General features: G+C 55.1%; 1 protein-coding gene across 1 annotated transcript in view; it reads right to left on the bottom strand.

Annotated features, from left to right (window-relative positions):
• Nucleotides 1-26,333, bottom strand: part of LOC147110263 (interleukin-21 receptor-like) — a 107,064-nt gene that overhangs the window by 19,786 nt on the left and 60,945 nt on the right. Inside the window, 4 exon segments of the mRNA XM_086000050.1 lie at nt 10,638-10,722; nt 19,583-19,691; nt 24,905-24,925; nt 24,928-25,072. Of these exon segments, the coding sequence (XP_085856176.1) occupies nt 10,638-10,722; nt 19,583-19,691; nt 24,905-24,925; nt 24,928-25,072 (360 nt within the window).

Raw genomic sequence — 26,333 nt, forward strand, 5'->3', positions numbered from 1 at the left:
GTGTGGGGCTTGAACCCTTAGCCTTCTCCGGCCAGTGCAGTGTATAATGGGCTAACTGACATTCGGCTAAACTCAGCCGATGATGACAGCCAACTCGGTTCAGATTCAACTCCCAGTAGTGCTGCCCAGTGCTTAACTGGAGAATATTCTCTGGCCTGGATCTGTGTATCGAGTCCAGTTGCCAACCTACATGACTCGCAGTGGAGTCATTACATGTTGGGCATGGCCATTGACATCAGTGGATCTGAAACCTTTCAGGCTCCACCATTGATGGGGTAGGGTTGGTCATCTGGAAGACCAAGGTCGCTTGGGCTGAAAGACCTTCTCAATCTGATCCATTCTTGTGACCTTGCAAACAGCATTTGAGTTTGTTTTCGGTGTTTCTCCAGCCCCCAAGTCTCGGGAGCTGTTGCTCACCGTGTGATGAGCGGAGGCACAATACCGGCAGATGTTGGAACCGACTGATTAAAGTGGAGCAGCGGTGAGCTTCATTGAAAATCTTTCTTGCTGCGGTTTATTCCTCTCCAACAGTCAGCCTGCACAAGGCCATTGCAACGTGGAGACCTTGTGTCAGCATGTTCAATTCTCTGGGCAACTGCAGAGTTGCTTTGATTTTTATCAGAGGAAGCCGAGAGCAGATGAGAGGATAGCACAAAACTTGAGACCAAAACCTCGGCATGGCAACTGGTGCAGCCAATCTAAATCGAGAAGGGGGTCATTGCAAGCCAGTGACTCATTTTTGCTTCTTAGCAAGTCATCCAGTGTCACTCAGGCAGCGAATTCACTCCAGGGCTACATCCTTTCTGAAAGAGTGATCGCTGAATCCAAAGCTTGTGAAACTCAGTAGAGGTATCAGAATTCTGCAAAGGATGAGGAGTGTTCCGCCTTTCAACTCATTCGGTGCATGTGGTCGGGTTTGTTATACTGGTGGCCAATTAGCAATTGATGCTAGTTACCTTGGGGAGCAATTTCCTCCCCTCCTCTCCTGAAGGTGCTGACTCTCACTGGGGTACGGGTCGCCTCCTCTCCTGAAGGTGCTGACTCTCACTGGGGTACGGGTCCCCTCCTCTCCTGAAGGTGCTGACTCTCACTGGGGTACGGGTCCCCACCTCCTCTCCTGAAGGTGCTGACTCTCACTGGGGTATGGGTCCCCTCTTCTCCTGAAGATGCTGACTCCTCACTGGGGTACGGGTCCCCTCCTCTCCTGAAGGTGCTGACTCTCACTGGGGTACGGGTCGCCTCCTCTCCTGAAGGTGCTGACTCTCACTGGGGTACGGGTCCCCTCGTCTCCTGAAGGTGCTGACTCTCACTGGGGTACGGGTCCCCTCCTCTCCTGAAGGTGCTGACTCTCACTGAGGTGCGGGTCCCCTCCTCTCCTGAAGGTGCTGACTCTCACTGGGGTACGGGTCCCCTCCTCTCTGGAGGGTTCTGACTCTCACTGGGGTACGGGTCCCTTCCTCTCCTGAAGGTGCTGACTCTCACTGGGGTACGGGTCCCCTCCTCTCCTCAAGGTGCTGACTCTCACTGGGGTACGGGTCCCCTCCTCTCCTGAAGGTGCTGACTCTCACTGGGGTACGGGTCCCCTCCTCTCCTGAAGGTGCGGACTCTCACTGGGGTACAGGTCCCCTCCTCTCCTGAAGGTGCTGACTCTCACTGGGGTACGGGTCCCCTCCTCTCCTGAAGGTGCTGACTCTCACTGGGGTCCGGGTCCCCTCCTCTCCTGAAGGTGCTGACTCTCACTGGGGTACGGGTCCCCTCCTCTCCTGAAGGTGCTGACTCTCACTGGGGTACAGGTCCCCTCCTCTCCTGAAGGTGCTGACTCTCACTGGGGTACGGGTCCCCTCCTCTCCTGAAGGTGCTGACTCTCACTGGGGTACGGGTCCCCTCCTCTCCTGAAGGTGCTGACTCTCACTGGGTTACGGGTCCCCTCCTCTCCTGATGCTGCTGACTCTCACTGGGGTACGGGTCCCCTCCTCTCCTGAAGGTGCTGACTCTCACTGGGGTACGGGTCCCCTCCTCTCCTGAAGGTGCTGACTCTCACTGGCGTACGGGTCCACTCCTCTCCTGAAGGTGCTGACTCTCACTGGTGTACGGGTCCCCTCCTCCCCTGAAGGTGCTGACTCTCACTGGGGTACGGGTCCCCTCCTCTCCTGAAGGTGCTGACTGTCACTGGGGTACGGGTCCCCTCCTCTCCTCAAGGTGCTGACTCTCACTGGGGTACAGGCCCCCTCCTCTCCTGAAGGTGCTGACTCTCACTGGGGTACGAGTCCCCTCCTCTCCTGAAGGTGCTGCCTCTCACTGGGGTACGGGTCCCCTCCTCTCCTGATGCTGCTGACTCTCACTGGGGTACGGGTCCCCTCCTCTCCTGAAGGTGCTGACTCTCACTGGGTTACGGGTCCCCTCCTCTCCTGATGCTGCTGACTCTCACTGGGGTACGGGTCCCCTCCTCTCCTGAAGGTGCTGACTCTCACTGGGGTACGGGTCCCCTCCTCTCCTGAAGGTGCTGACTCTCACTGGGGTACGGGTCCCCTCCTCTCCTGAAGGTGCTGACTCTCACTGGGGTACGGGTCCCCTCCTCTCCTGAAGGTGCTGACTCTCACTGGTGTACGGGTCCCCTCCTCCCCTGAAGCTGCTGACTCTCACTGGGGTACGGGTCCCCTCCTCTCCTGAAGGTGCTGACTCTCACTGGCGTACGGGTCCACTCCTCTCCTGAAGGTGCTGACTCTCACTGGGGTACGGGTCCCCTCCTCTCCTGAAGGTGCTGACTCTCACTGGGGTACAAGTCCCCTCCTCTCCTGAAAGTGCTGACTCTCACTGGGGTACGGGTCCCCTCCTCTCCTGGGGTTTTTCTTTTATTTATTCCTGGGATGTGGGAGTCGCTGGCGAGGCCAGCATTTATTGCCCATCCCTAGTTGCCCCTTGAGAAGGTGGTGGTGAGCCGCCTTCTTGAACCGCTGCAGTCCGTGTGGTGAAGGTACTCCCACAGTGCTGTTAGGGAGGGAGTTCCAGGATTTTGACCCAGCGACGATGAAGGATCGACGATATACTTCCAAGTCAGGATGGTGTGTGACTTGGAGAGGAACTTGGAGGTGGTGGTGTTCCCATGCGCCTGCTGCCCTTGTCTTTCTAGGTGGAAGAGGTCGCGGGTTTGGGAGGTGCTGCCGAAGAAGCCTTGGCGAGTTGCTGCAGTGCATCTTGTAGATGGTACACACTGCAGCCACGGTGCGCCGGTGGTGGAGGGAGTGAATGTTTAAGGTGGTGGATGGGGTGCCAATCAAGCGGGCTGCTTTGTCCTGGATGGTGTCGAGCTTCTTGTGTGTTGTTGGAGCTGCACTCACCCAGGCAAGTTGAGAGTATTCCATCACACTCCTGACTTGTGCCTTGTAGATGGTGGAAAGGCTTTGGGGAGTCAGGAGGTGAGACACTCGCCGCAGAATACCCAGCCTCTGACCTGCTCTTGTTGCCACAGTATTTATGTGGCTGGTCCAGTTAAGTTTCTGGTCAATGGTGACCCCCAGGATGTTGATGGTGGGGAATTCAGCGATGGTAATGCCGTTGAATGTCATGGGGCGGTGGTTAGACTCTTGCTTGTTGGAGATAGTCATTGCCTGGCACTTCTGTGGCGCGAATGTTACCTGCCACTTATCAGCCCAAGCCTGAACGTCGTCCAGGTCTTGTTGCATGCAGGCATGGACTGCTTCATTATCTGAGGAGTTGTGAATGGCACTGAACACTGTGCAATCATCAGCGAGCATCCCCATTTCTGACCTTATGATGGAGGGAAGGTTATTGATGAAGCAGCTGAAGATGCTTGGGCCTAGGACACTCCCCGGAGGAACTCCTGCAGCGATGTCCTGGGGCTGTGATGATTGACCTCCAACAACTACAACCATCTTCCTTTGTGCTAGGTATGACTCCAGCCAGTGGAGAGTTTTCCCCCTGATTCCCATTGACTTCAGTTTTACTAGGGCTCCTTGATGCCACGCTCGGTCAAATGCTGTCTTGATGTCAAGGGCAGTCACTCTCACCTCACCTCTGGAATTCAGCTCTTTTATCCATGTTTGGACCAAGGCTGTAATGAGGTCTGGAGCTGAGTGGTCTTGGCAGAACCCAAACTGGGCACCAGTGAGCAGGTTATTGGTGAGTAAGTGCCGCTTGATAGCACTGTCGATGACACCTTCCATCACTTTGCTGATGATTGAGGGTAGACTGATGGGGCGGTAATTGGCCGGGTTGGATTTGCCCTGCTTTTTGTGGACAGGACATACCTGGGCAGTTTTCCACATTGTCGGATAGATGCCAGTGTTGTAGCTGTACTGGACCAGCTTGGCTAGAGGCACGGCTACTTCTGGAGCACAAGTCTTCAGCAAGATAGCCGGGATGTTGTCAGGGCCCATAGCCTTTGGTGTATGCAGTGCACTCAGCCGTTTCTTGATATCACGTGGAGTGAATCGAATTGGTTGAAGACTGGCTTCTGTGGTGGTGGAGACCTCAGGAGGAGGCTGATATGGATCATCCACTCGGCACTTCTGGCTGAAGATGGTTGCAAACGCTTCAGCCTTGTCTTTTGCACTCACGTGCTGGGCTCCACCATCATTGAGGATGGGGATATTCATGGAGCCTCCTCCTCCCGTTAGTTGTTTAATGGTCCACCACCATTCACGACTGGATGTGGCAGGACTGCAGAGCTTTGATCTTATCCGTTGATTGTGGGATCGCTTAGCCCTGCCTGTAGCATGCTGCTTCCGCTGTTTAGCATGCATGTAGTCCTGTGTTGCAGCTTCCCCAGGTTGGCACCTCATTTTTAGGTACACCTGGTGCTGCTCCTGGCATGCTCTTCTACACTCCTTATTGAACCAGGGTCGGTCCCCTGACTTGATGGTAATGGTAGAGTGAGGGATATGCCGGGCCATGAGGTTACAGATTGTGGTGGAATACAATTCTGCTGCTGATGGCCCCACAGCGCCTCATGGATGCCCAGTTTTGAGCTGCTAGATCTGTTCTGAATCTATCCCATTTAACACGGTGGTAGTGCCACACAACACGACGGAGGGTGTCCTCGGTGTATAGACGGGACTTTGTCTCCACAATGACTGTGCGGTGGTCACTGCTACCAATGCTGTCATGGACAGATGCATCTGCGACAGGTAGATTGATGAGGACGAGGTCAAGTAGGTTTTCCCAATTTTGGCACAAGTTCCCAGATGTTAGTGAGGAGGACATTGCAGGGTCGACTGGGCTGGGTGTGCCGCTGTCATGGTCCATCCGGTTTTATTCTTAGTATATTTCTTTGTAGCGGTTTGGTACAGCTGAGTGTCTCGCTCAGCCATTTCAGAGGGCAGAGGTCAACCTCATTGCTGCAGGTCTGTAGTCACATGTAGGCCAGACCGGGTAAGGACGGCAGATTTCCTTCCCTAAAGGACATCAGTGAGCCAGATTGTTTTTTACGACAATTCAGTCGTTTCATGGACACCATTACTGATACCAGCTTTTTCAGGCCCCCATCACTCCTGAAAGAGCAGACCCTCACTGTGGTTCAGGCCCCCTCCTCTCCTGAGTAGATTGGGCCTGTACTCTCTGAAGTTTAGCAGAATGAGAGGGGATCTCATTGAAAGAGCAACTGCCTCCTCCTTTACCACTGTTGGCAGTTTGTAGGAAGTCTATCTCCTTCATCTTCAAGTATCTGAGCGTGTCATCTACTTGCCCTACAAACTACGTACAGCTGAGCTTCCTGTCCCGCAGCAAGTGCCGGATGTTTTGATTCTCTTTGACCTAATAAGGTAGGCAGTTGGCACCTGTGGGCATCGAAGATTTTTTTGAACATCCCTTTGATGTAGAGTCAGCGACCAATCACACTCCACCTCGAAAGACAACCGCCATTCGACGGAAGATTCAACTTGGTGCAAGGCATTTTGGGAATGCACCTGATGCTCAGCATCAACCAGCATTGGTGATGGGGTGAGGGGCATTGGGTCCGGGGGGCGGGGGCGGGGGTACGATGGCGTGAGGGGCGGCATTGGGTCCGGGGGGCGGGGAGGAGCGGCATTGGGTCCGGGGGGCGGGGGTGCGATGGGGTGAGGGGTGGCATTGGGTCCGGGGGGCGGGGGCGGGGGTACGATGGCGTAAGGGGCGGCATTGGGTCCGGGGGGCGGGGAGGAGCGGCATTGGGTCCGGGGGGCGGGGGTGCGATGGGGTGAGGGGTGGCATTGGGTCCGGGGGGCGGGGGGGGGCAAAGGGGTGAGGGGCGGCATTGGGTCCGGGGGGCGGGGAGGAGCGGCATTGGGTCCGGGGGGCGGGCAGGTGATGGGGTGAGGGGCGGCATTGGGTCCGGGGGGCGGGGAGGTGATGGGGTGAGGGGCGGCATTGGGTCCGGGGGGCGGGCAGGTGATGGGGTGAGGGGCGGCATTGGGTCCGGGGGGCGGGGAGGTGATGGGGTGAGGGGCGGCATTGGGTCCTGGGGGCGGGGGGGGCGATGAGAAGTGGGATTAGTTTGGGATTGATACAGGACTATGGGGAGAGCGGGGCAGTGGGATTGATTTGGGGATTGATACAGGACGAGGTGGAGAGAGTGAGATGGCCTGGTTTGGAGGTGGGGGGTGGGGGCAGGTGCCATATAAGCCCCTTAGAATTTGCCAACTCCACAGTGTATCTAACCTGTGCTATACCTGCCCTGGGAGTGTTTGATGGGACAGTGTAGAGGGAGCTTTACTCTGTATCTAACCTGTGCTATACCTGCCCTGGGAGTGTTTGATGGGACAGTGTAGAGGGAGCTTTACTCTGTATCTAACCCGTGCTGTACCTGCCCTGGGAGTGTTTGATGGGACAGTGTAGAGGGAGCTTTACTCTGTATCTAACCCGTGCTGTACCTGCCCTGGGCGTGTTTGATGGGACATTGTAGAGGGAGCTTTACTCTGTATCTAACCTGTGCTGTACCTGCCCTGGGAGTGTTTGATGGGACAGTGTAGAGGGAGCTTTACTCTGTATCTAACCTGTGCTGTACCTGCCCTGGGAGTGTTGGATGGGACAGTGGAGAGGGAGCTTTACTCTGTATCTAACCCCGTGCTATACCTGCCCTGGGAGTGTTTGATGGGACAGTGTACAGGGAGCTTTACTCTGTATTTAACCCGTGCTGTACCTGCCCTGGGAGTGCTGATGGGACAGTGTACAGGGAGCTTTACTCTGTATCTAACCCGTGTTGTACCTGCCCTGGGAGTGATTGATGGGACAGTGCAGAGGGAGCTTTACTCTGTATCTAACCGGTGCTGTACCTGCCCTGGGAATGTTTGATGGGACAGTGTATAGGGAGCTTTACTCTGTATCTAACCCGTGCTGTACCTGCCCTGGGAGTGTTTGATGGGACAGTGTAGAGGGAGCTTTACTCTGTATCTAACCCGTGCTGTACCTGCCCTGGGAGTGTTTGATGGGGACAGCGTAGAGGGAGCTTTACTCTGTATCTAACCCGTGCTGTACCTGCCCTGGGAGTGTTTGATGGGGCAGTGTAGAGGGAGCTTTACTCTGTATCTAACCCGTGTTGTACCTGCCCTGGGAGTGTTTGATGGGACAGTGTAGAGGGAGCTTTACTCTGTATCTAACCCGTGCTGTACCTGCCCTGGGAGTGTTTGATGGGGACAGCGTAGAGGGAGCTTTACTCTGTATCTAACCCGTGCTGTACCTGCCCTGGGAGTGTTTGATGGGGCAGTGTAGAGGGAGCTTTACTCTGTATCTAACCCAAGCTGTACCTGCCCTGGGAGTGTTTGATGGGACAGTGTAGAGGGAGCTTTACTCTGTATCTAGCCCGTGCTGTACCTGCCCTGGGAGTGTTTGATGGGACAGTGTAGAGGGAGCTTTACTCTGTATCTAACCCGTGCTGTACCTGCCCTGGGAGTGTTTGATGGGACAGTGCAGAGGGAGCTTTACTCTGTATCTAACCCGTGCTGTACCTGCCCTGGGAGTGTTTGATGGGACAGTGTAGAGGGAGATTTACTCTGTGTCTAACCCGTGCTGTACCTGCCCTGGGAGTGTTTGATGGGACAGTGTAGAGGGAGCTTTACTCTGTATCTAACCCGTGCTGTACCTGCCCTGGGAGTGTTTGATGGGACAGTGTAGAGGGAGCTTTACTCTGTATCTAACCCCGTGCTGTACTTGCCCTGGAGTGTTTGATGGGACAGTGTAGAGGGAGCTTTACTCTGTATCTAACCCGTGCTGTACCTGCCCTGGGAGTGTTTGATGGGACAGTGTAGAGGGAGCTTTACTCTGTATCTAACCCGTGCTGTACCTGCCCTGGGAGTGTTTGATGGGACAGTGTGGAGGGAGCTTTACTCTGTATCTAACTCGTGCTGTACCTGCCCTGGGAGTGTTTGATGGGACAGTTTAGAGGGAGCTTTACTCTGTATCTAGCCCGTGCTATACCTGCCCTGGGAGTGTTTGATGGGACAGTGTAGAGGGAGCTTTACTCTGTATCTAACCCGTGCTGTACCTGCCCTGGGAGTGTTTGATGGGACAGTGCAGAGGGAGCTTTACTCTGTATCTAACCTGTGCTATACCTGCCCTACGAGTGTTTGATGGGACAGTGTAGAGGGAGCTTTACTCTGTATCTAATCTGTGCTGTACCTGCCCTGGGAGTGTTTGATGGGACAGTGTAGAGGGAGCTTTACTCTGTATCTAACCTGTGCTATACCTGCCCTGCGAGTGTTTGATGGGACAGTGTAGAGGGAGCTTTACTCTGTATCTAACCTGTGCTGTACCTGCCCTGCGAGTGTTTGATGGGACAGTGTAGAGGGAGCTTTACTCTGTATCTAACCCGTGCTGTACCTGCCCTGGGCGTGTTTGATGGGACATTGTAGAGGGAGCTTTACTCTGTATCTAACCTGTGCTGTACCTGCCCTGGGAGTGTTTGATGGGACAGTGTAGAGGGAGCTTTACTCTGTATCTAACCCGTGCTGTACCTGCCCTGGGCGTGTTTGATGGGACATTGTAGAGGGAGCTTTACTCTGTATCTAACCTGTGCTGTACCTGCCCTGGAGTGTTTGATGGGACAGTGTAGAGGGAGCTTTACTCTGTAACTAACCCGTGGTGTACCTGCCCTGGGAATGTTTTGTGACACTGGGTCAGAAATAACTTGTAGATATATCAATATTCAAACCACATGGGACAATGTACAATGAACTCTGAGTGGTCCCGCACTGTGCCCATCCGATTGGTCATCTGTTATATTGGAAGTAACTCATGGCAATTGAAGCAGCTTATTGCAGCTATTGAACTTTTTCCTAACAGTCTGTGTGTGTCAGAAAGGAATGAATTGTGTGAGGTCGGAAGAGCAGTTTGACGGCGACAGGCGATGGTTGCAGTACACTCCTGACCTCTGCTGGCGGAATGGAATAGTGCAGGCAGCGACCAGAGACCACTTGTGAAACATTGAGATTGGTCCCCATTGATCAGGTTCAGCTATCTGTTTTGAATTGAGATCCCCAGCTGAACGGCTGGGTCTTCCGGACAGGAGTGCAGGACTGTGGGCCAGTCCCGCAGGGCGCCGCACCACCATGGCTGGGGAGAGTAGTGCAGGAGTTGAGGTAAATCGAGAAGTGTTGATTTTACACAGTCGGGATGTTGGGTGGAGGGAGATTGCATGATGAGGCACCCGGACTTTAGAAGGAGTAAAAAGGAAAGGTTCCGATCATAGTGGGATCAGTAAAATAGAGAAAAGAGTGAGAAAGTTTGGAGGTTAGAACTGTGAGAGGGGATCACCATCAGAGTCCAAGCTGTTTCTCTATCCTGCCCACTCTCTGCTGAGATTGGTATTTACCGCTAGTATTTGCGTTCGGGGCTCAGTCCTTTTCGGTTTGGCGGAGAGAATCCTAAACTCATTCACTGCGGACCAGTCGAGTTAGAGCCCGAGAGTTCCTTCAGGCTGGGCGGGACGGTAAGATGAGCGTCAGGATTCTACCTCGTCCCATCCCCAAGATAACGTCCCACCATCAGAAGCAGGTACTGGAGAGAGAGAGTTTCTCATAGAATACCCTTCAAATAAAGAATAGTGAATCTGGGGCTCCTTTTGAAAGAGTATGGAAGTAATTGGACCTCATAGCGCCGTTTTATGGGCGTAAAACGAGGGTAATGAGGGCCAATTTCGGGACCAAAGTCCCGTGTCCAAAGTACGCCTGATATACGCCCGACCACATTTTCACTAGTCGCTGACGGCTGTGTAAAACGGGCATTGGGCCCATTACATAGGTAAATGAGAGCCCAATAACCCGTGTTAGGCCCCCTCGGGAAATGAGCAGAGCTGAGAGTCGGGCCTTCTACCCTGGGAGTCGCTGCAGCCTAACCTGTAAAAGCCCTTGCGGAGGAGCCGGAGCGCTCCCTGATTGCACCCCCACCCACCCCAGGCCCAGCTAATGGGAATGAGGCCCAATTCTGGGCCGGCCTCGGGCCTCCCAGTTCGGGCGCTCACTCCATGCGCGGGGTCCATTTCAGGCCCGAAAATGATCCTGGAGAAATTTCCAAGTGAGAGTCTTTGGGACGCGCCCTCCTCCCACCTCACTGCCCACAGTGTCACTGCCTTAGAGTTGAGGCATTTGCTCCGTGCTGTGGGAATCCCCCGTTCCCGAACCCCCGTCAAACATGTGGTTGAACGTTACCGTGAAATTCCCTCCGTATACTTCAAACAGCTGACTGAAGAATGGGGCTGGGTTGGGCGTCATCACCCACAACTTCCTCCGCACTCTGTAAAAGGAGACGAGTTAGTGAGAGAGAGCGAGACAGAGCCTGCATTTATAGCTCACATCATCACATCCAAAGGCATGCAGCACGCAAAGAATTCCTTTTTAAAGTACAGTCACGTGGTCATGAACAGGTAATTGGGGCCTCTCCTTAATACCCCCTCCGACAGTGCGGCTCTCCCTCAGGACTGCCCCTCCGACAGTTCAGCGCTCCCTCAGTACTGCCCCTCCGACAGTGCAGCGCTCCCTCAGTACTGCCCCTCCGACAGTGCAGCACTCCCTCAGTACTGCCCCTCCGACAGTGCGCGCTCCCTCAGTACTGCCCCTCCGACAGTGCAGCGCTCCCTCAGTACTGCCCCTCCGACAGTGCAGCGCTCCCTCAGTACTGCCCCTCTGACAGTGCAGCACTCCCTCAGTACTGCCCCTCCGACAGTGCAGCGCTCCCTCAGTACTGCCCCTCCGACAGTGCAGCGCTCCCTCAGTACTGCCCCTCCGACAGTGCAGCGCTCCCTCAGTACTGCCCCTCTGACAGTGCAGCACTCCCTCAGTACTGCCCCTCCGACAGTGCAGCGCTCCCTCAGTACTGCCCCTCCGACAGTGCAGCGCTCCCTCAGTACTGCCCCTCTGACAGTGCAGCACTCCCTCAGTACTGCCCCTCCGACAGTGCAGCGCTCCCTCAGTACTGCCCCTCCGACAGTGCGGCGCTCCCTCAGTACTGCCCCTCCGACAGTGCAGCACTCCCTCAGTACTGCCCCTCCGACAGTGCAGCACTCCCTCAGTACTGCCCCTCCGACAGTGCGGCACTTCCTCAGTACTGCCCCTCCGACAGTCCGGCGCTCCCTCAGTACTGCCCCTCCGACAGTGCGGCACTCCCTCAGTACTGCCCCTCCGACAGTGCCGTGCTCCCTCAGTACTGCCCCTCCGACAGTGCCGTGCTCCCTCAGTACTGCCCCTCCGACAGTGCGTCGCTCCCTCAGTACTGCCCATCCGACAGTGCAGTGCTCCCTCAGTACTGACCCTCCGACAGTGCAGCACTCCCTCAGTACTGACCCTCCGACAGTGCAGCTCTCCCTCAGTACTGCCCCTCTGACAGTGCGGCGCTCCCTCAGTACTGCCCCTCCGACAGTGCGGCGCTCCCTCAATACTGCCCCTCCGACAGTGCGGCGCTCCCTCAGTACTGCCCCTCCGACAGTGCAGCGCTCCCTCAGTACTGCCCCTCCGACAGTGCAGCGCTCCCTCAGTACTGTCCCTCCGACAGTGCAGCGCTCCCTCAGTACTGCCCCTCTGACAGTGCGGCGCTCCCTCAGTACTGACCCTCCGACAGTGCAGCACTCCCTCAGTACTGCCCATCTGACAGTGCGGCGCTCCCTCAGTACTGCCCCTCTGACAGTGCAGCGCTCCCTCAGTACTGCCCCTCCGACAGTGCAGCACTCCCTCAGTACTGCCCCTCTGACAGTGCAGCGCTCCCTCAGTACTGCCCCTCCGACAGTGCAGCGCTCCCTCAGTACTGTCCCTCCGACAGTGCAGCGCTCCCTCAGTACTGTCCCTCCGACAGTGCAGCGCTCCCTCAGTACTGCCCCTCTGACAGTGCGGCGCTCCCTCAGTACTGCCCCTCTGACAGTGCAGCGCTCCCTCAGTACTGCCCCTCCGACAGTGCAGCACTCCCTCAGTACTGCCCCTCCGACAGTGCAGCACTCCCTCAGTACTGCCCCTCTGACAGTGCAGCGCTCCCTCAGTACTGCCCCTCCGACAGTGCAGCGCTCCCTCAGTACTGCCCCTCCGACAGTGCAGCACTCCCTCAGTACTGCCCCTCCGACAGTGCGGCGCTCCCTCAGTACTGCCCCTCTGACATGTCTGTAGTGACCCCACAACCTTGAGTCAGTGACCGAGCTACCAACTGAAAGAAGCTGGCACTTCGCGACGTTGGAGGCCATTCAGCCCACCGTGCCTGTGCTGGCTCGTTGCTAGTGCAATCTAAAGCTAATCGCACGGCCCCGCTCTCTCCGCACATCCCAGCAAGCTTTGTGGATGGGAAGAGGAAGTTACAAAGGACATGGACAGTGAGTGAGGAAGAACCTGCAGCAGGTGGGGAAGTGTGAGATACTCCACTTGGACATGGGAAAGACAAATTGGAATATTTTCTCAACAGCGAGGGTCCAGAAACTGTGGAGGAGCAAAGTCTGATGAACTGTCTGTCCTTATCTCGAGGGAGCTGGGATTGGAGGAAGCTGTGGGTCAGCTGTACGGAGCCTTGGTCAGACCCCATGTGGACACTGCGTTCAGTTCAGGGCCCCGCACCCCCGGGAGGAAATGCTGATCTTGCAGGGGGTGCAGCGCAAATTCACCGGAATGATCCCGGGGCTTTAACGGTTAAAATATGGTGGCTGGTTTCATAAATGTGGTTTGTATTCGGTCGAGTTGCGAAGGTTGAGGGGAGATCTGATCGAGGTGTTTAAAATGATCCGGAGCAACTGTTTCCTCAGGTGGGGGGAGTCCAGGACAAGGGGCACAATCTTTAAATTAGAGCCAGGCTGTTTAGGAGTGAAATTCTGAAGCACTTTTTCACACAAAGGGTTGTGGAAATCTGGAACTCGCTCCCCCAAAAGCTGTAGATGTTGGGGGTCAATTGAAATTTTTAAGACTGAGATTGACGGACTTTGGTTCGGTCAGAGTATCGAGGGATACGGAGCAAAGGCAGGTAGATGGAGCTGATCATCCATGATCTAATGCCGGATCATAGAAACATAGAAGATAGGAACAGGAGTAGGCCATTCGGCCCCTCGAGCCTGCTCCGCCATTTAATGAGATCATGGCTGATCATCCAAATTCAGTCCCCTGTTCCTGCTTTCTCCCCATATCCCTTGATCCCTTTAGCCTTAAGAAATATATCCAACTCCTTCTTGAATATATTTAATGAATTGGCCTCCACTGCCTTCTGTGGTAGAGAATTCCACAGGTTCACCACTCTCTGGGTGGAACAGGCTCGATGGGCTGAATGGCCTCCTTTGGTGCTGCATTATTCTGTGATTGGAAAGTGAGTTACTGTGGGACCCAGGAGGACTCGACAGATGTGACTTCCGCCTTTAGGAACGCTAACGGACGGTTCGAGGTGGTGCCACAGCTGCAGGGTTTTATTTTTAGGGTCTGTTGGCCCTGCTTGTCTTTTTATATTTGATCTAAAACTGATGAGCAACTTCCTGAGGAAATGTGATTGAGTAAAACCGAGAGGAGGAGGCGAGGGAGAGCAGCCAAGCCAGCAGAATGTCTCTTTGATAAAGGTGCTGTACAGTCTCGATAGGTTTTTCCACACTGCGTAATACAGCCTACGCCCCCAAACCCACGCAACCTGATTTTAGAACATTCGTTCCCCTAAATGCCGATTTCATTATGCAATGGCTGATGAATTGAGTCAAAAACATCAGGACTCGATCCCCAATCAGTGCGGGGCTGGTGCCTCTCGGCTGCAATGGCAGTAAGGGAACAGCAAGGAATGCCAACGAATTACTCCGCCTATCCCTACTGGAAATGTCTGTGTCTTTCTTCATTGAGGATAGTATTGGTCTGGCCTGTGAGACCCCCATGGTGAAATATCCGGCCAATAGTCACTGTCAGCTTCATGCATGAAGAATGAGAAGGGGTTTGGTCCATTGGGATTCTGTACAATGGGAGTGAATGGGAAGGGGTTTGGTCCATTGGGATTTGTACAATGGGAGTGAATGGGAAGGGGTCTGGGTCCATTGGGATTCTGTACAATGGGAGTGAATGGGAAGGGGTTTGGTCCATTGGGATTTGTACAATGGGAGTGAATGGGAAGGGGTTTGGTCCATTGGGATTCTGTATAGTGGGAGTGAGTGGGAAGGGGTTTGTTCCATTGGGATTGTGTACAATGGGAGTGAGTGGGAAGGGGTTTGGTCCATTGGGATTCTGTACAATGGGAGTGAATGGGAAAGGGTTTGGTCCATTGGGATTCTATACAGTGGGAGTGAGTGGGAAGGGGTTTGGGTCCATTGGGATTCTGTACAATGGGAGTGAATGGGAAGGGGTTTGGTCCATTGGGATTCTGTACAATGGGAGTGAATGGGAAGGGGTTTGGGTCCATTGGGATTCTGTACATTGGGAGTGAATGGGAAGGGGTTTGGACCATTGGGATTCTGTACAATGGGAGTGAATGGGAAGGGGTTTGGTCCATTGGGATTCTGTATAGTGGGAGTGAGTGGGAAGGGGTTTGTTCCATTGGGATTCTGTACAATGGGAGTGAGTGGGAAGGGGTTTGGTCCATTGGGATTCTGTACAATGGGAGTGAATGGGAAGGGGTTTGGTCCATTGGGATTCTGTATAGTGGGAGTGAGTGGGAAGGGGTTTGGTCCATTGGGATTCTGTACAATGGGAGTGAATGGGAAGGGGTTTGGGTCCATTGGGATTCTGTACAATGGGAGTGAGTGGGAAGGGGTTTGGTCCATTGGGATTCTGTACAATGGGAGTGAATGGGAAGGGGTTTGGTCCATTGGGATTCTGTACAATGGGAGTGAGTGGGAAGGGGTTTGGTCCATTGGGATTCTGTACAATGGGAGTGAGTGGGAAGGGGTTTGGGTCCATTGGGATTCTGTACAATGGGAGTGAGTGGGAAGGGGTTTGGGTCCATTGGGATTCTGTACACTGGGAGTGAATGGGAAGGGGTTTGGGTCCATTGGGATTCTGTACAGTGGGAGTGAATGGGAAGGGGTTTGGTCCATTGGGATTCTGTACAATGGGAGTGAATGGGAAGGGGTTTGGGTCCATTGGGATTCTGTACAATGGGAGTGAATGGGAAGGGGTTTGGTCCATTGGGATTCTGTACAATGGGAGTGAGTGGGAAGGGGTTTGGTCCATTGGGATTCTGTACAATGGGAGTGAGTGGGAAGGGGTTTGGGTCCATTGGGATTCTGTACAATGGGAGTGAATGGGAAGGGGTTTGGTCCATTGGGATTCTGTACAGTGGGAGTGAGTGGGAAGGGGTTTGGGTCCATTGGGATTCTGTACAATGGGAGTGAATGGGACGAGGTTTGGTCCATTGGGATTCTGTACAGTGGGAGTGAATGGGAAGGGGTTTGGTCCATTGGGATTCTGTACAATGGGAGTGAATGGGAAGGGGTTTGGGTCCATTGGGATTCTGTACAATGGGAGTGAATGGGAAGGGGTTTGGTCCATTGGGATTCTGTACAATGGGAGTGAGTGGGAAGGGGTTTGGTCCATTGGGATTCTGTACAATGGGAGTGAATGGGAAGGGGTTTGGTCCATTGGGATTCTGTACAATGGGAGTGAATGGTAAGGGGTTTGGTCCATTGGGATTCTGTACAATGGGAGTGAGTGGGAAGGGGTTTGGTCCATTGGGATTCTATACAGTGGGACTGAGTGGGAAGGGGTTTGGTCCATTGGGATTCTGTACAATGGGAGTGAGTGGGAAGGGGTTTGGACCATTGGGATTCTGTACAATGGGAGTGAGTGGGAAGGGGTTTGGTCCATTGGGATTCTGTACAATGGGAGTGAATGGGAAGGGGTTTGGGTCCATTGGGATTCTGTACAATGGGAGTGAGTGGGAAGGGGTTTGGTCCATTGGGATTCTGTACAATGGGAGTGAGTGGGAAGGGGTTTGGTCCATTGGGATTCTGTACAATGGGAGTGAGTGGGAAGGGGTTTGGGTCCATTGGGATTCTGTACAATGGGAGTGAATGGGAAGGGGTTTGGTCCATTGGGATTGTGTACAATGGGAGTGAGTGGGAAGGGGTTTGGTCCATTGGGATTCTGTACAGTGGGAGTGAGTGGGAAGGGGTTTGGGTCCATTGGGATTGTGTACAATGGGAGTGAATGGGAAGGGGTGTGGTCCATTGGGATTGTGTACAATGGGAGTGAGTGGGAAGGGGTTTGGTCCATTGGGATTCTGTACATTGGGAGTGAGTGGGAAGGGGTTTGGTCCATTGGGATTCTGTACAATGGGAGTGAATGGGAAGGGGGTTGGGTCCATTGGGATTGTGTACAATGGGAGTGAGTGGGAAGGGGTTTGGTCCATTGGGATTCTGTACAATGGGAGTGAATGGGAAGGGGTTTGGTCCATTGGGATTCTGTACAGTGGGAGTGAGTGGGAAGGGGTTTGGGTCCATTGGGATTCTGTACAATGGGAGTGAGTGGGAAGGGGTTTGGGTCCATTGGGATTCTGTACAATGGGAGTGAATGGGAAGGGGTTTGGTCCATTGGGATTGTGTACAATGGGAGTGAGTGGGAAGGGGTTTGGTCCATTGGGATTCTGTACAATGGGAGTGAGTGGGAAGGGGTTTGGGTCCATTGGGATTCTGTACAGTGGGAGTGAGTGGGAAGGGGTTTGGGTCCATTGGGATTGTGTACAATGGGAGTGAATGGGAAGGGGTTTGGTCCATTGGGATTCTGTACAATGGGAGTGAATGGGAAGGGGTTTGGACCATTGGGATTCTGTATAGTGGGAGTGAGTGGGAAGGGGTTTGGTCCATTGGGATTCTATACAATGGGAGTGAATGGGAAGGGGTTTGGTCCATTGGGATTCTGTACAATGGGAGTGAGTGGGAAGGGGTTTGGACCATTGGGATTCTGTACAATGGGAGTGAGTGGGAAGGGGTTTGGTCCATTGGGATTCTGTACAATGGGAGTGAATGGGAAGGGGTTTGGGTCCATTGGGATTCTGTACAATGGGAGTGAGTGGGAAGGGGTTTGGCCCATTGGGATTCTGTACAATGGGAGTGAATGGGAAGGGGTTTGGTCCATTGGGATGTTGTACAGTGGGAGTGAGTGGGAAGGGGTTTGGTCCATTGGGATTCTGTACAGTGGGAGTGAGTGGGAAGGGGTTTGGGTCCATTGGGATTGTGTACAATGGGAGTGAATGGGAAGGGGTGTGGTCCATTGGGATTCTGTACAATGGGAGTGAATGGGAAGGGGTTTGGGTCCATTGGGATTCTGTACATTGGGAGTGAATGGGAAGGGGTTTGGACCATTGGGATTCTGTATAGTGGGAGTGTGTGGGAAGGGGTTTGGCCCATTGGGATTCTGTACAATGGGAGTGAATGGGAAGGGGTTTGGCCCATTGGGATTCTGTACAATGGGAGTGAATGGGAAGGGGTTTGGTCCATTGGGATGTTGTACAGTGGGAGTGAGTGGGAAGGGGTTTGGTCCATTGGGATTCTGTACAGTGGGAGTGAGTGGGAAGGGGTTTGGGTCCATTGGGATTGTGTACAATGGGAGTGAATGGGAAGGGGTGTGGTCCATTGGGATTGTGTACAATGGGAGTGAGTGGGAAGGGGTTTGTTCCATTGGGATTCTGTACAATGGGAGTGAATGGGAAGGGGTTTGGTTCATTGGGATTGTGTACAATGGGAGTGAATGGGAAGGGGTTTGGTCCATTGGGATTCTGTACAATGGGAGTGAATGGGAAGGGGTTTGGCCCATTGGGATCCTGTACAATGGGAGTGAATGGGAAGGGGTTTGGTCCATTGGGATTCTGTACAGTGGGAGTGAATGGGAAGGGGTTTGGTCCATTGGGATTCTGTACAATGGGAGTCCATTGGGATTCTATACAATGGGAGTGAATGGGAAGGGGTTTGGGTCCATTGGGATTCTGTACAATGGGAGTGAGTGGGAAGGGGTTTGGTCCATTGGGATTCTGTACAGTGGGAGTGAATGGGAAGGGGTTTGGTCCATTGGGATTTGTACAATGGGAGTGAATGGGAAGGGGTTTGGTCCATTGGGATTCTGTACAATGGGAGCAATGGGAAGGGGTTTGGGTCCATTGGGATTCTGTACAATGGGAGTGAATGGGAAGGGGTTTGGGTCCATTGGGATTCTGTACACTGGGAGTGAATGGGAAGGGGTTTGGCCCATTGGGATTCTGTACACTGGGAGTGAATGGGAAGGGGTTTGGCCCATTGGGATTCTGTACACTGGGAGTGAATGGGAAGGGGTTTGGCCCATTGGGATTCTATACAATGGGAGTGAGTGGGAAGGGGTTTGGTCCATTGGGATTGTGTACAATGGGAGTGAATGGGAAGGGGTTTGGCCCATTGGGATTCTGTATAATTGGAGGAGCGCAGAGATATTGGAGGGTTGTGGGGCTGGAGGAGGTTAAAGCAATAGGGAGGGACGAGGACATGGAGGGATTTAAACTCATGGATGACACACTGTGTGGAAAGTAACCTGAGAGGCAACTGCTCAACTCGGTCACACTCCCCACGGTGATGCTTTTCAGCTCCACCAACGTTGTATTTCTGTTTGATTGTGTTGATTGAAAGGACCAGTTGAGACGGTTGAGTGAGGATGTGGTGGAATAGAACATTTCAGACGTTCATTATTTAGGATTGCAATAAGTTTACTGCAGGTCAGTTTCAGTTATTAATCGATTGGAATCGTTAGGGTGAGATCAGCCTCTCTACAAACTGCAGACATCCCAGGAATGAGTGACGATCTCAAGTTTCTCTGAAATTGATCTCTATAATAAGATTCATAATCTACACTCCTCTGCAGCATCTCATCAACTCTGGTTATTTCTGCAACACCGCAGCACAACTGAGAGCTGACAGTCGAGGAGAGACCGGGAGAGTCCAAGAAAGAGTGGGAGAGGGTTTAGGAGAGAGAGTGGGAGAGGGATCAGGAGAGAGAGCGGGAGAGGGTTTGGGGAGTGTATGTGTCAGAGTGTCTCTATGGGGAGTCACACACAGAAAGACAGTAACAGGGAAGTTACTGCATTGTACAGCGGGAGTGAAGCAGGAGGTAAGGCGCCATCATTCCCACATCCTACCTACTGAATCTGGGCTGTGAAAGAACTAGTGCACGGTGCAGGAGGTGAGGGAGATGCCAGGTGGTCTTACCTTTGGGGTACATTACATGCCACGGATACCACGACAAGAATCAGCGCAGGTACAAGGAAGCAGAGCAGTGGGAGCCAGGGGTTCTGGTCAAGATCTGTCTTGCAGGTCGCTGGAGAGTACAGAGAAAGTCAAGGTTGTTCAATTAAAGGTGGCAGTTTTAATGGTGCTTTCTGAAGGCTTGTACCCAGACCCAGACCCAGACTCAGACCCAGACCCAGAGCCAGACCCAGAGCCAGACCCAGAGCCAGAGCCAGACCCAGGCCCAGACCCAGACCCAGGCCCAGACCCAGGCCCAGACCCAGAGCCAGAGCCAGACCCAGGCCCAGACCCAGGCCCAGACCCAGACTCAGACCCAGGCCCAGACCCAGACCCAGACCCAGGCCCAGACTCAGGCCCAGACCCAGACCCAGGCCCAGACCCAGACCCAGACCCAGACCCAGGCCCAGAGCCAGAGCCAGACCCAGGCCCAGACCCAGACCCAGGCCCAGACCCAGGCCCAGACCCAGAGCCAGAGCCAGACCCAGGCCCAGACCCAGGCCCAGACCCAGACTCAGACCCAGAGCCAGAGCCAGACCCAGGCCCAGACCCAGACCCAGGCCCAGACCCAGGCCCAGACCCAGAGCCAGAGCCAGACCCAGGCCCAGACCCAGGCCCAGACCCAGACTCAGACCCAGGCCCAGACCCAGACCCAGACCCAGGCCCAGACTCAGGCCCAGACCCAGACCCAGGCCCAGACCCAGACCCAGACCCAGACCCAGACTCAGGCCCAGACCCAGACCCAGGCCCAGACCCAGGCCCAGACCCAGACCCAGATCCAGACCCAGGCCCAGACCAGTGCTGTACAAGCAGCTGCTCGGATACCTGGCCTGGTTGTGCCTGGGTAATGGAGTGAGGACACAGCAGCCAGTGTCCCAGTGCTCGATCACTATTGAGGCAGCTGGCTGGGATATGCAGATACGAGCGGGGGGCGGGAGAGCAACCATTGAAGTGGGCTGACCTGCGACGCTCACCATAGTCAAACAGCCGCCAGACACTCACTGTTTAGGCTCACACATGAAGGATGTACGCTTAGGTGAGGGACTGGCACTGGTGTAACTGTACCCCAGGCAAGAGTCTGCTGGGCAGGAGTGGGGGATAGACCAGTGCTCCTGTACATAGGAAATAGGAGCAGGAATAGGCCACTTGGCCCCTCGAGCCTGCTCCGCCATTCAATAAGATCATGGTTGATCTTGGGCTCAAAGCCACTTCCCTGCCCGCTCCCCATAACCCTTCACTCCCTTATCTTGCAAAAATCTGTCTATCTCCACCTTAAATGTATTTAATGACCCAACCTCCACCGCTCTCTGGGGCAGAGAATTCCACAGATTTACGACCCTCTGAGAGAAGAAATTCCTCCTCATCTCAGTTCTAAAAGGGCGACCCTTTATTCTGAAACTGTGCCCCCGAGTTCTAGATTTCCCCACGAGGGGAAACATCCTCTCTGCATCTACCCTGTCGAGCCCCCTCAGTATCTTATATGTTTCAATAAGATCATCTCTCATTCTTCTAAATTCCAGTGAGTATAGGCCCAGCCTGCTCAACCTTTCTTCATAAGTCAACCACCTCATCTCTGGAATTAACCGAGTGAATCGTCTCTGAACTGCCTCCAATGTAAGTATAGCCTTCCTTAAATAAGGAAACCAAAACTGTACGCAGTGCTCCAGGTGTGGTCTCACCAATACTCTGTACAGTTGTAGCCGGACTTCCCTGCTTTTATACTCCAACCCCCTTGCAATAAAGGCCAACATTCCATTTGCCTTTTTGATTACTTGCTGTACCTGCAGGCTAACTTTTTGGCCTAGAAATTCGGTCGGCTGCGCCACCAGTTAGCGCCTAAAGAGGGCACTCAGTGACTTTAGCGCCACTGGCCACGCCTCCCACAATATTTAGCGGGGCGCTAATGGCGGCGTTAGCCTGTAGCGCTGCGCCGCCACCGATGACATCATCAGTGTGCGCAGCGCCCCGCTACCGCCCCGAGCGCAATATTGGGTCGCGCCCCCCACTGTAGCGCCAGTCGCAATTCGCGACCGGTACAGAGGGGCTTACCTGTGGCGGTAGTGGCGTTACTTAAGGGGGAGGTGCGGGGTGGCCATTTTTTTCGATGGCCGCCTGCCAGCACCTCCTCGCGCCGCCCTCCCCGGCCTCCTGATCTCCCCCCCCCCCGCCCCGGGCAGTGCCGGCTGTGTCCCGAGCGCCCGGCACTTCTCCTCGGTGCCGGGCTCTTTTGCCGGCACTCGCGATTGGTCATCGCGCTGGTGCAGGCCCCTCCCCCTTAAGAAGGGGAGGAAGGCCCGCAGTACCGCAGCGCGCCGTGCCGCAGCATGTGGCGCTGCGGCACGTAGCGCTGCGATATTCAGTTTGAGCGCCCCAAGCAGGACACGGGGCACCTCGAGCAGCGCCCTGCTTCCGTTTGGGGCGCTGAAACTGAATATCGGGAGGGCGCAAGCGGCTCCGCCCGGAGCACAAATTCCGGCGCCCAGGCGAGCTTGGTGCCCCAAACGCGGCGCCACCGAATTTTTAGCCCTTTGTGTTTCATGTCCAAGGACCCCCAGGTCCCTCTGAACTGTAGCATTTTGTAATCTCTCTCCATTTAAATAATCATTGGCTTTTTTATTTTTCCTGCCAAAGTGGATAACCTCGCACTTTCCCACATTATACTCCATCTGCCAAATGTTTGCCCACTCACTTAGCCTGTCTCTATCCCTTTGCAGGTTCTTTGAGTCCTCTGCACAATTTGCTTTCCCACCCATCTTTGTATCATCCTCAAACTTGGCTACATTACACTCGGTCCCTTCATCCCAGTCATTAATGTAGATTGTAAATAGTTGAGGCCCCAGCACCGATCCCTGTGGCACCCCACTAGTTACTGTTTGCCAACCGGAAAATGACCCATTTATCCCGACTCTCTGCTTTCTGTTAGTTAGCCAATTCTCTATCCATGCTAATATATTACCCCCAACTCTGTGAGCTTTTATCTTGTGCAGTAACCTTTTATGTGGCACCTTATCGAATGCCTTCTGGAAATCCAAATACACTACATCTACTGGTTCCCCTTTATCCACCCTGCTCGTTACATCCTCAAAGAACTCCAGCAAGTTTGTTAAACATGATTTCCCTTTCCTAAAACCATGCTGGCTCTGCTTGACTACATTATGATTTTCCAAATGCCCTGCTACTGCTTCCTTAATGAAGGACTCCAGCATTTTCCCAACAACAGATGTTAGGCTAACTGGTCTGTAGTTTCCTGCTTACTGTCTCCCTCCTTTCTTAAATAGGGGCGTTACATTAGCGGTTTTCCAATCCGCTGGGACCGCTCCAGAGTCCAGGGAATTTTGGTATATTGCAACCAATGCATCCACTATCTCTGCAGCCACCTCTTTTAAGACCCTGGAATGCAGGCCATCAGGTCCAGGGGACTTGTCGTCTTTTAGTCCCATTATTTTACCAAGTACTATTTCCTTAGTGATAGTGATTGTCTTTAGTTCCCCCCTCCCTGCGGCCCCTTGGCTGTATTCGGCCAAGCAGGCCTCTGCGACCTCTGACCCTGCCAACACTCGGAGAAGGGCCACTTGGTCAGGAACTGGCGGAGCCGGTGGAACTGAACCCCAGAACGAGGAGGCTACCCTCGGGATCAGAGGGGGGCTGGGGAGCGAGGGGGAACAAAGCTACCCTGACCCACTGGAAAGTGGGTGATGTCATGAGGGACAGAGGAGAGTTTACACAACAGGAAACAAGATTCTACCGGTCACTGACTCACTCCAGAATTAGCGTCTCATCAAAGTAACAATAACACCGGGGAGCAGAGTGAGAGGCCCAGATCGGGACCCCCTCCCCATCGCAGCCCCTCACCTCACTCTCCCCTCACCCTCCCCACTCTCCCCTCCCCCACTCTCCCCCTCCCCCACTCTCCCCTCACCCTCCCCCACTCTCCCCCTCCCCCTCCCCCACTCTCCCCTCACCCTCCCCCACTCTCCCCCTCCCCCTCCCCCACTCTCCCCTCACCCTCCCCCACTCTCCCCTCCCCCACTCCCCCACTCTCCCCTCACCCTCCCCCACTCTCCCCTCACCCTCCCCCACTCTCCCCTCACCCCTCCCCCATTCTCCCCCTCCCCCACTCTCCCCTACCCCACTCTCCCATCACCCTCCCCCACTCTCCCCTCACCCTCCCCACTCTCCCCCTCCCCCTCCCCCACTCTCCCCTCACCCTCCCCCACTCTCCCCCTCCCCCTCCCCCACTCTCCCCTCACCCTCCCCCACTCTCCCCTCCCCCACTCCCCCACTCTCCCCTCACCCTCCCCCACTCTCCCCTCCCCCACTCCCCCACTCTCCCCCTCCCCCTCCCCCACTCTCCCCTCACCCTCCCCCACTCTCCCCTCCCCCACTCCCCCACTCTCCCTCACCCTCCCCCACTCTCCCATCACCCTCCCCCACTCTCCCCTCACCCCTCCCCCATTCTCCCCCTCCCCCACTCTCCCCTACCCCACTCTCCCCCTCACCCCTCCCCCACTCTCTCCCTCCCCCACTCTCCCCTCACCCCTACCCCACTCTCCCCTCCCCCACTCTCCCCTCACCCTCCCCCACTCTCCCCTCACCTCTCCCCCTCCCCCACTCTCCCCTCCCCCACTCCCCCACTCTCCCCTCACCCTCCCCCACTCTCCCCTCACCCTCCCCCACTCTCCCCTCACCCCTCCCCCACTCTCCCCTCACCCACTCTCCCCTACCCCACTCTCCCATCACCCTCCCCCACTCTCCCCTCACCCCTCCCCATTCTCCCCCTCCCCCACTCTCCCCTACCCCACTCTCCCCCTCACCCCTCCCCCATTCTCCCCCTCCCCCACTCTCCCCTCCCCCCTACCCCACTCTCCCCTCCCCCTCCCCCACTCTCCCCTCACCCCCCACCCCTCTCTCACACCCCTCACCCTCGCCTCCCCACCCCCCTCACTCTCCCATCCCCCTCCCCCCACTCTCCCCTCCCCCACTCTCCCCTCACCCCCTCCCCCACTCTCCCCCATTCTCCCCCTCCCCCATTCTCGCCCTCCCCCACTCTCCCCTCACCCCCTCCTCCACTCTCCCCCTCCTTACCCCTCTCACCCTCCCACCCCATGGGCCCCCTCGCACTCACTCTCCCCCACTCTCCCCTCCCCCTCCCCCACTCCCCCCTCCTCTCCTCTCCTCCCCTCCCTGATATTCTGCTAACATGGAGTTCAGGTCAGGGTTGTGGTAGCTCAGCATTGTCCGATGCTGCCCAGGATCGGGGCTGGAGACTCTCAGTGTGTGACTAACCTGTCCTCCACTTGACGGGGGGCTCCAGTCGCTCCAGGTGCCGCTGTACCCAGAGCCCTGGGCAGGGCGGCTCCGGATCTGCGCCGAATGCTCCGTGTCCGACTCCAGCTCTGAGCGCTCCAGCGGCACAATCCTCTGGTTACTGGACACACGCTTGAGCTTCTGAGGCTGTCAATGGAAGGCAATCGCTTCATTAATCATTGCAACTGAACCGGCGGCTTCCTGCGGACCGTGACTCCATCTCCTCGGCAACCGGGCTCCTTCCAAAAGGCCCCGAGAGCCCCCGAGGGGAGAGGCACATTAACGACTCAAACCCTCCCCTCAATGCGGGACGTGGAGGGAGCCCCAGAATTGGGAGGAAACGATTCTCCTGTCAGGAAGAGGCAGTGCCGGAGGCTCCAGGGCGACACTCACACCTGGGATAAACCCGGGAATGGAGCGAAGCAGACGCGGGGCCAGAGAATGTTGCAGCACTCAGCCTGTCCAGTCCAGATAAACCACCCAGTCTAATCCCACTCTCCCCCTCACTCCCCGCACCCTTTAATATCCCACCCAGTCTAATCCCACACTCCCCCTCACTCCCCGTACCCTTTAATATCCCACGCAGTCTAATCCTCCGCTCCCCCTCACTCCCCGTACCCTTTAATATCCCACCCAGTCTAATCCCACTCTCCCCTCACTCCCCCGCACCCTTTAATATCCCACCCAGTCTAATCCCACTCACCCCCTCACTCTCCACACCCTTTAATATCCCACCCAGTCTAATCCCACTCTCCCCCTCACTCCCCGTACCCTTTAATATCCCACCCAGTCGAATCCCACTCTCCCCCTCACTCCCCGTACCCTTTAATATCCCACCCAGTCTAATCCCACTCTCCCCCTCACTCCCCGTACCCTTTAATATCCCACCCAGTCTAATCCGACTCTCCCCCTCACTCCCCGCACCCTTTTAATATCTCACCCAGTCTAATCCCACTCTCCCCCTCACTCCCCGCACCCTTTAATATCCCACCCAGTCTAATCCCACTCTCCCCCTCACTCCCCACACCCTTTAATATCCCACCCAGTCTAATCTCACTCCCCGCACCCTTTAATATCCCACCCAGTCTAATCCCACTCTCCCCCTCACTCCCCACACCCTTTAATATCCCACCCAGTCTAATCCCACTCCCCCTCACTCCCCGTACCCTTTAATATCCCACCCAGTCTAATCCCACTCTTCCCCCTCGCTCCCCGTACCCTTTAATATCCCACCCAGTCTAATCCCACTCTCCCCCTCACTCCCCACACCCTTTAATATCCCACCCAGTCTAATCCCACTCCCCCTCACTCCCCGCACCCTTTAATATCCACCCAGTCTAATCCCACTCTCCCCCTCACTCCCCACAACCCTTTAATTTCCCACCCAGTCTAATCCCACTCCCCCTCA

Source organism: Somniosus microcephalus, chromosome 11 (genome assembly GCF_052327205.1).
Source record: "Somniosus microcephalus isolate GS21.2 chromosome 11, FLI_Smic_1.0, whole genome shotgun sequence".
Taxonomy (NCBI): Eukaryota; Metazoa; Chordata; class Chondrichthyes; order Squaliformes; family Somniosidae; genus Somniosus; species Somniosus microcephalus.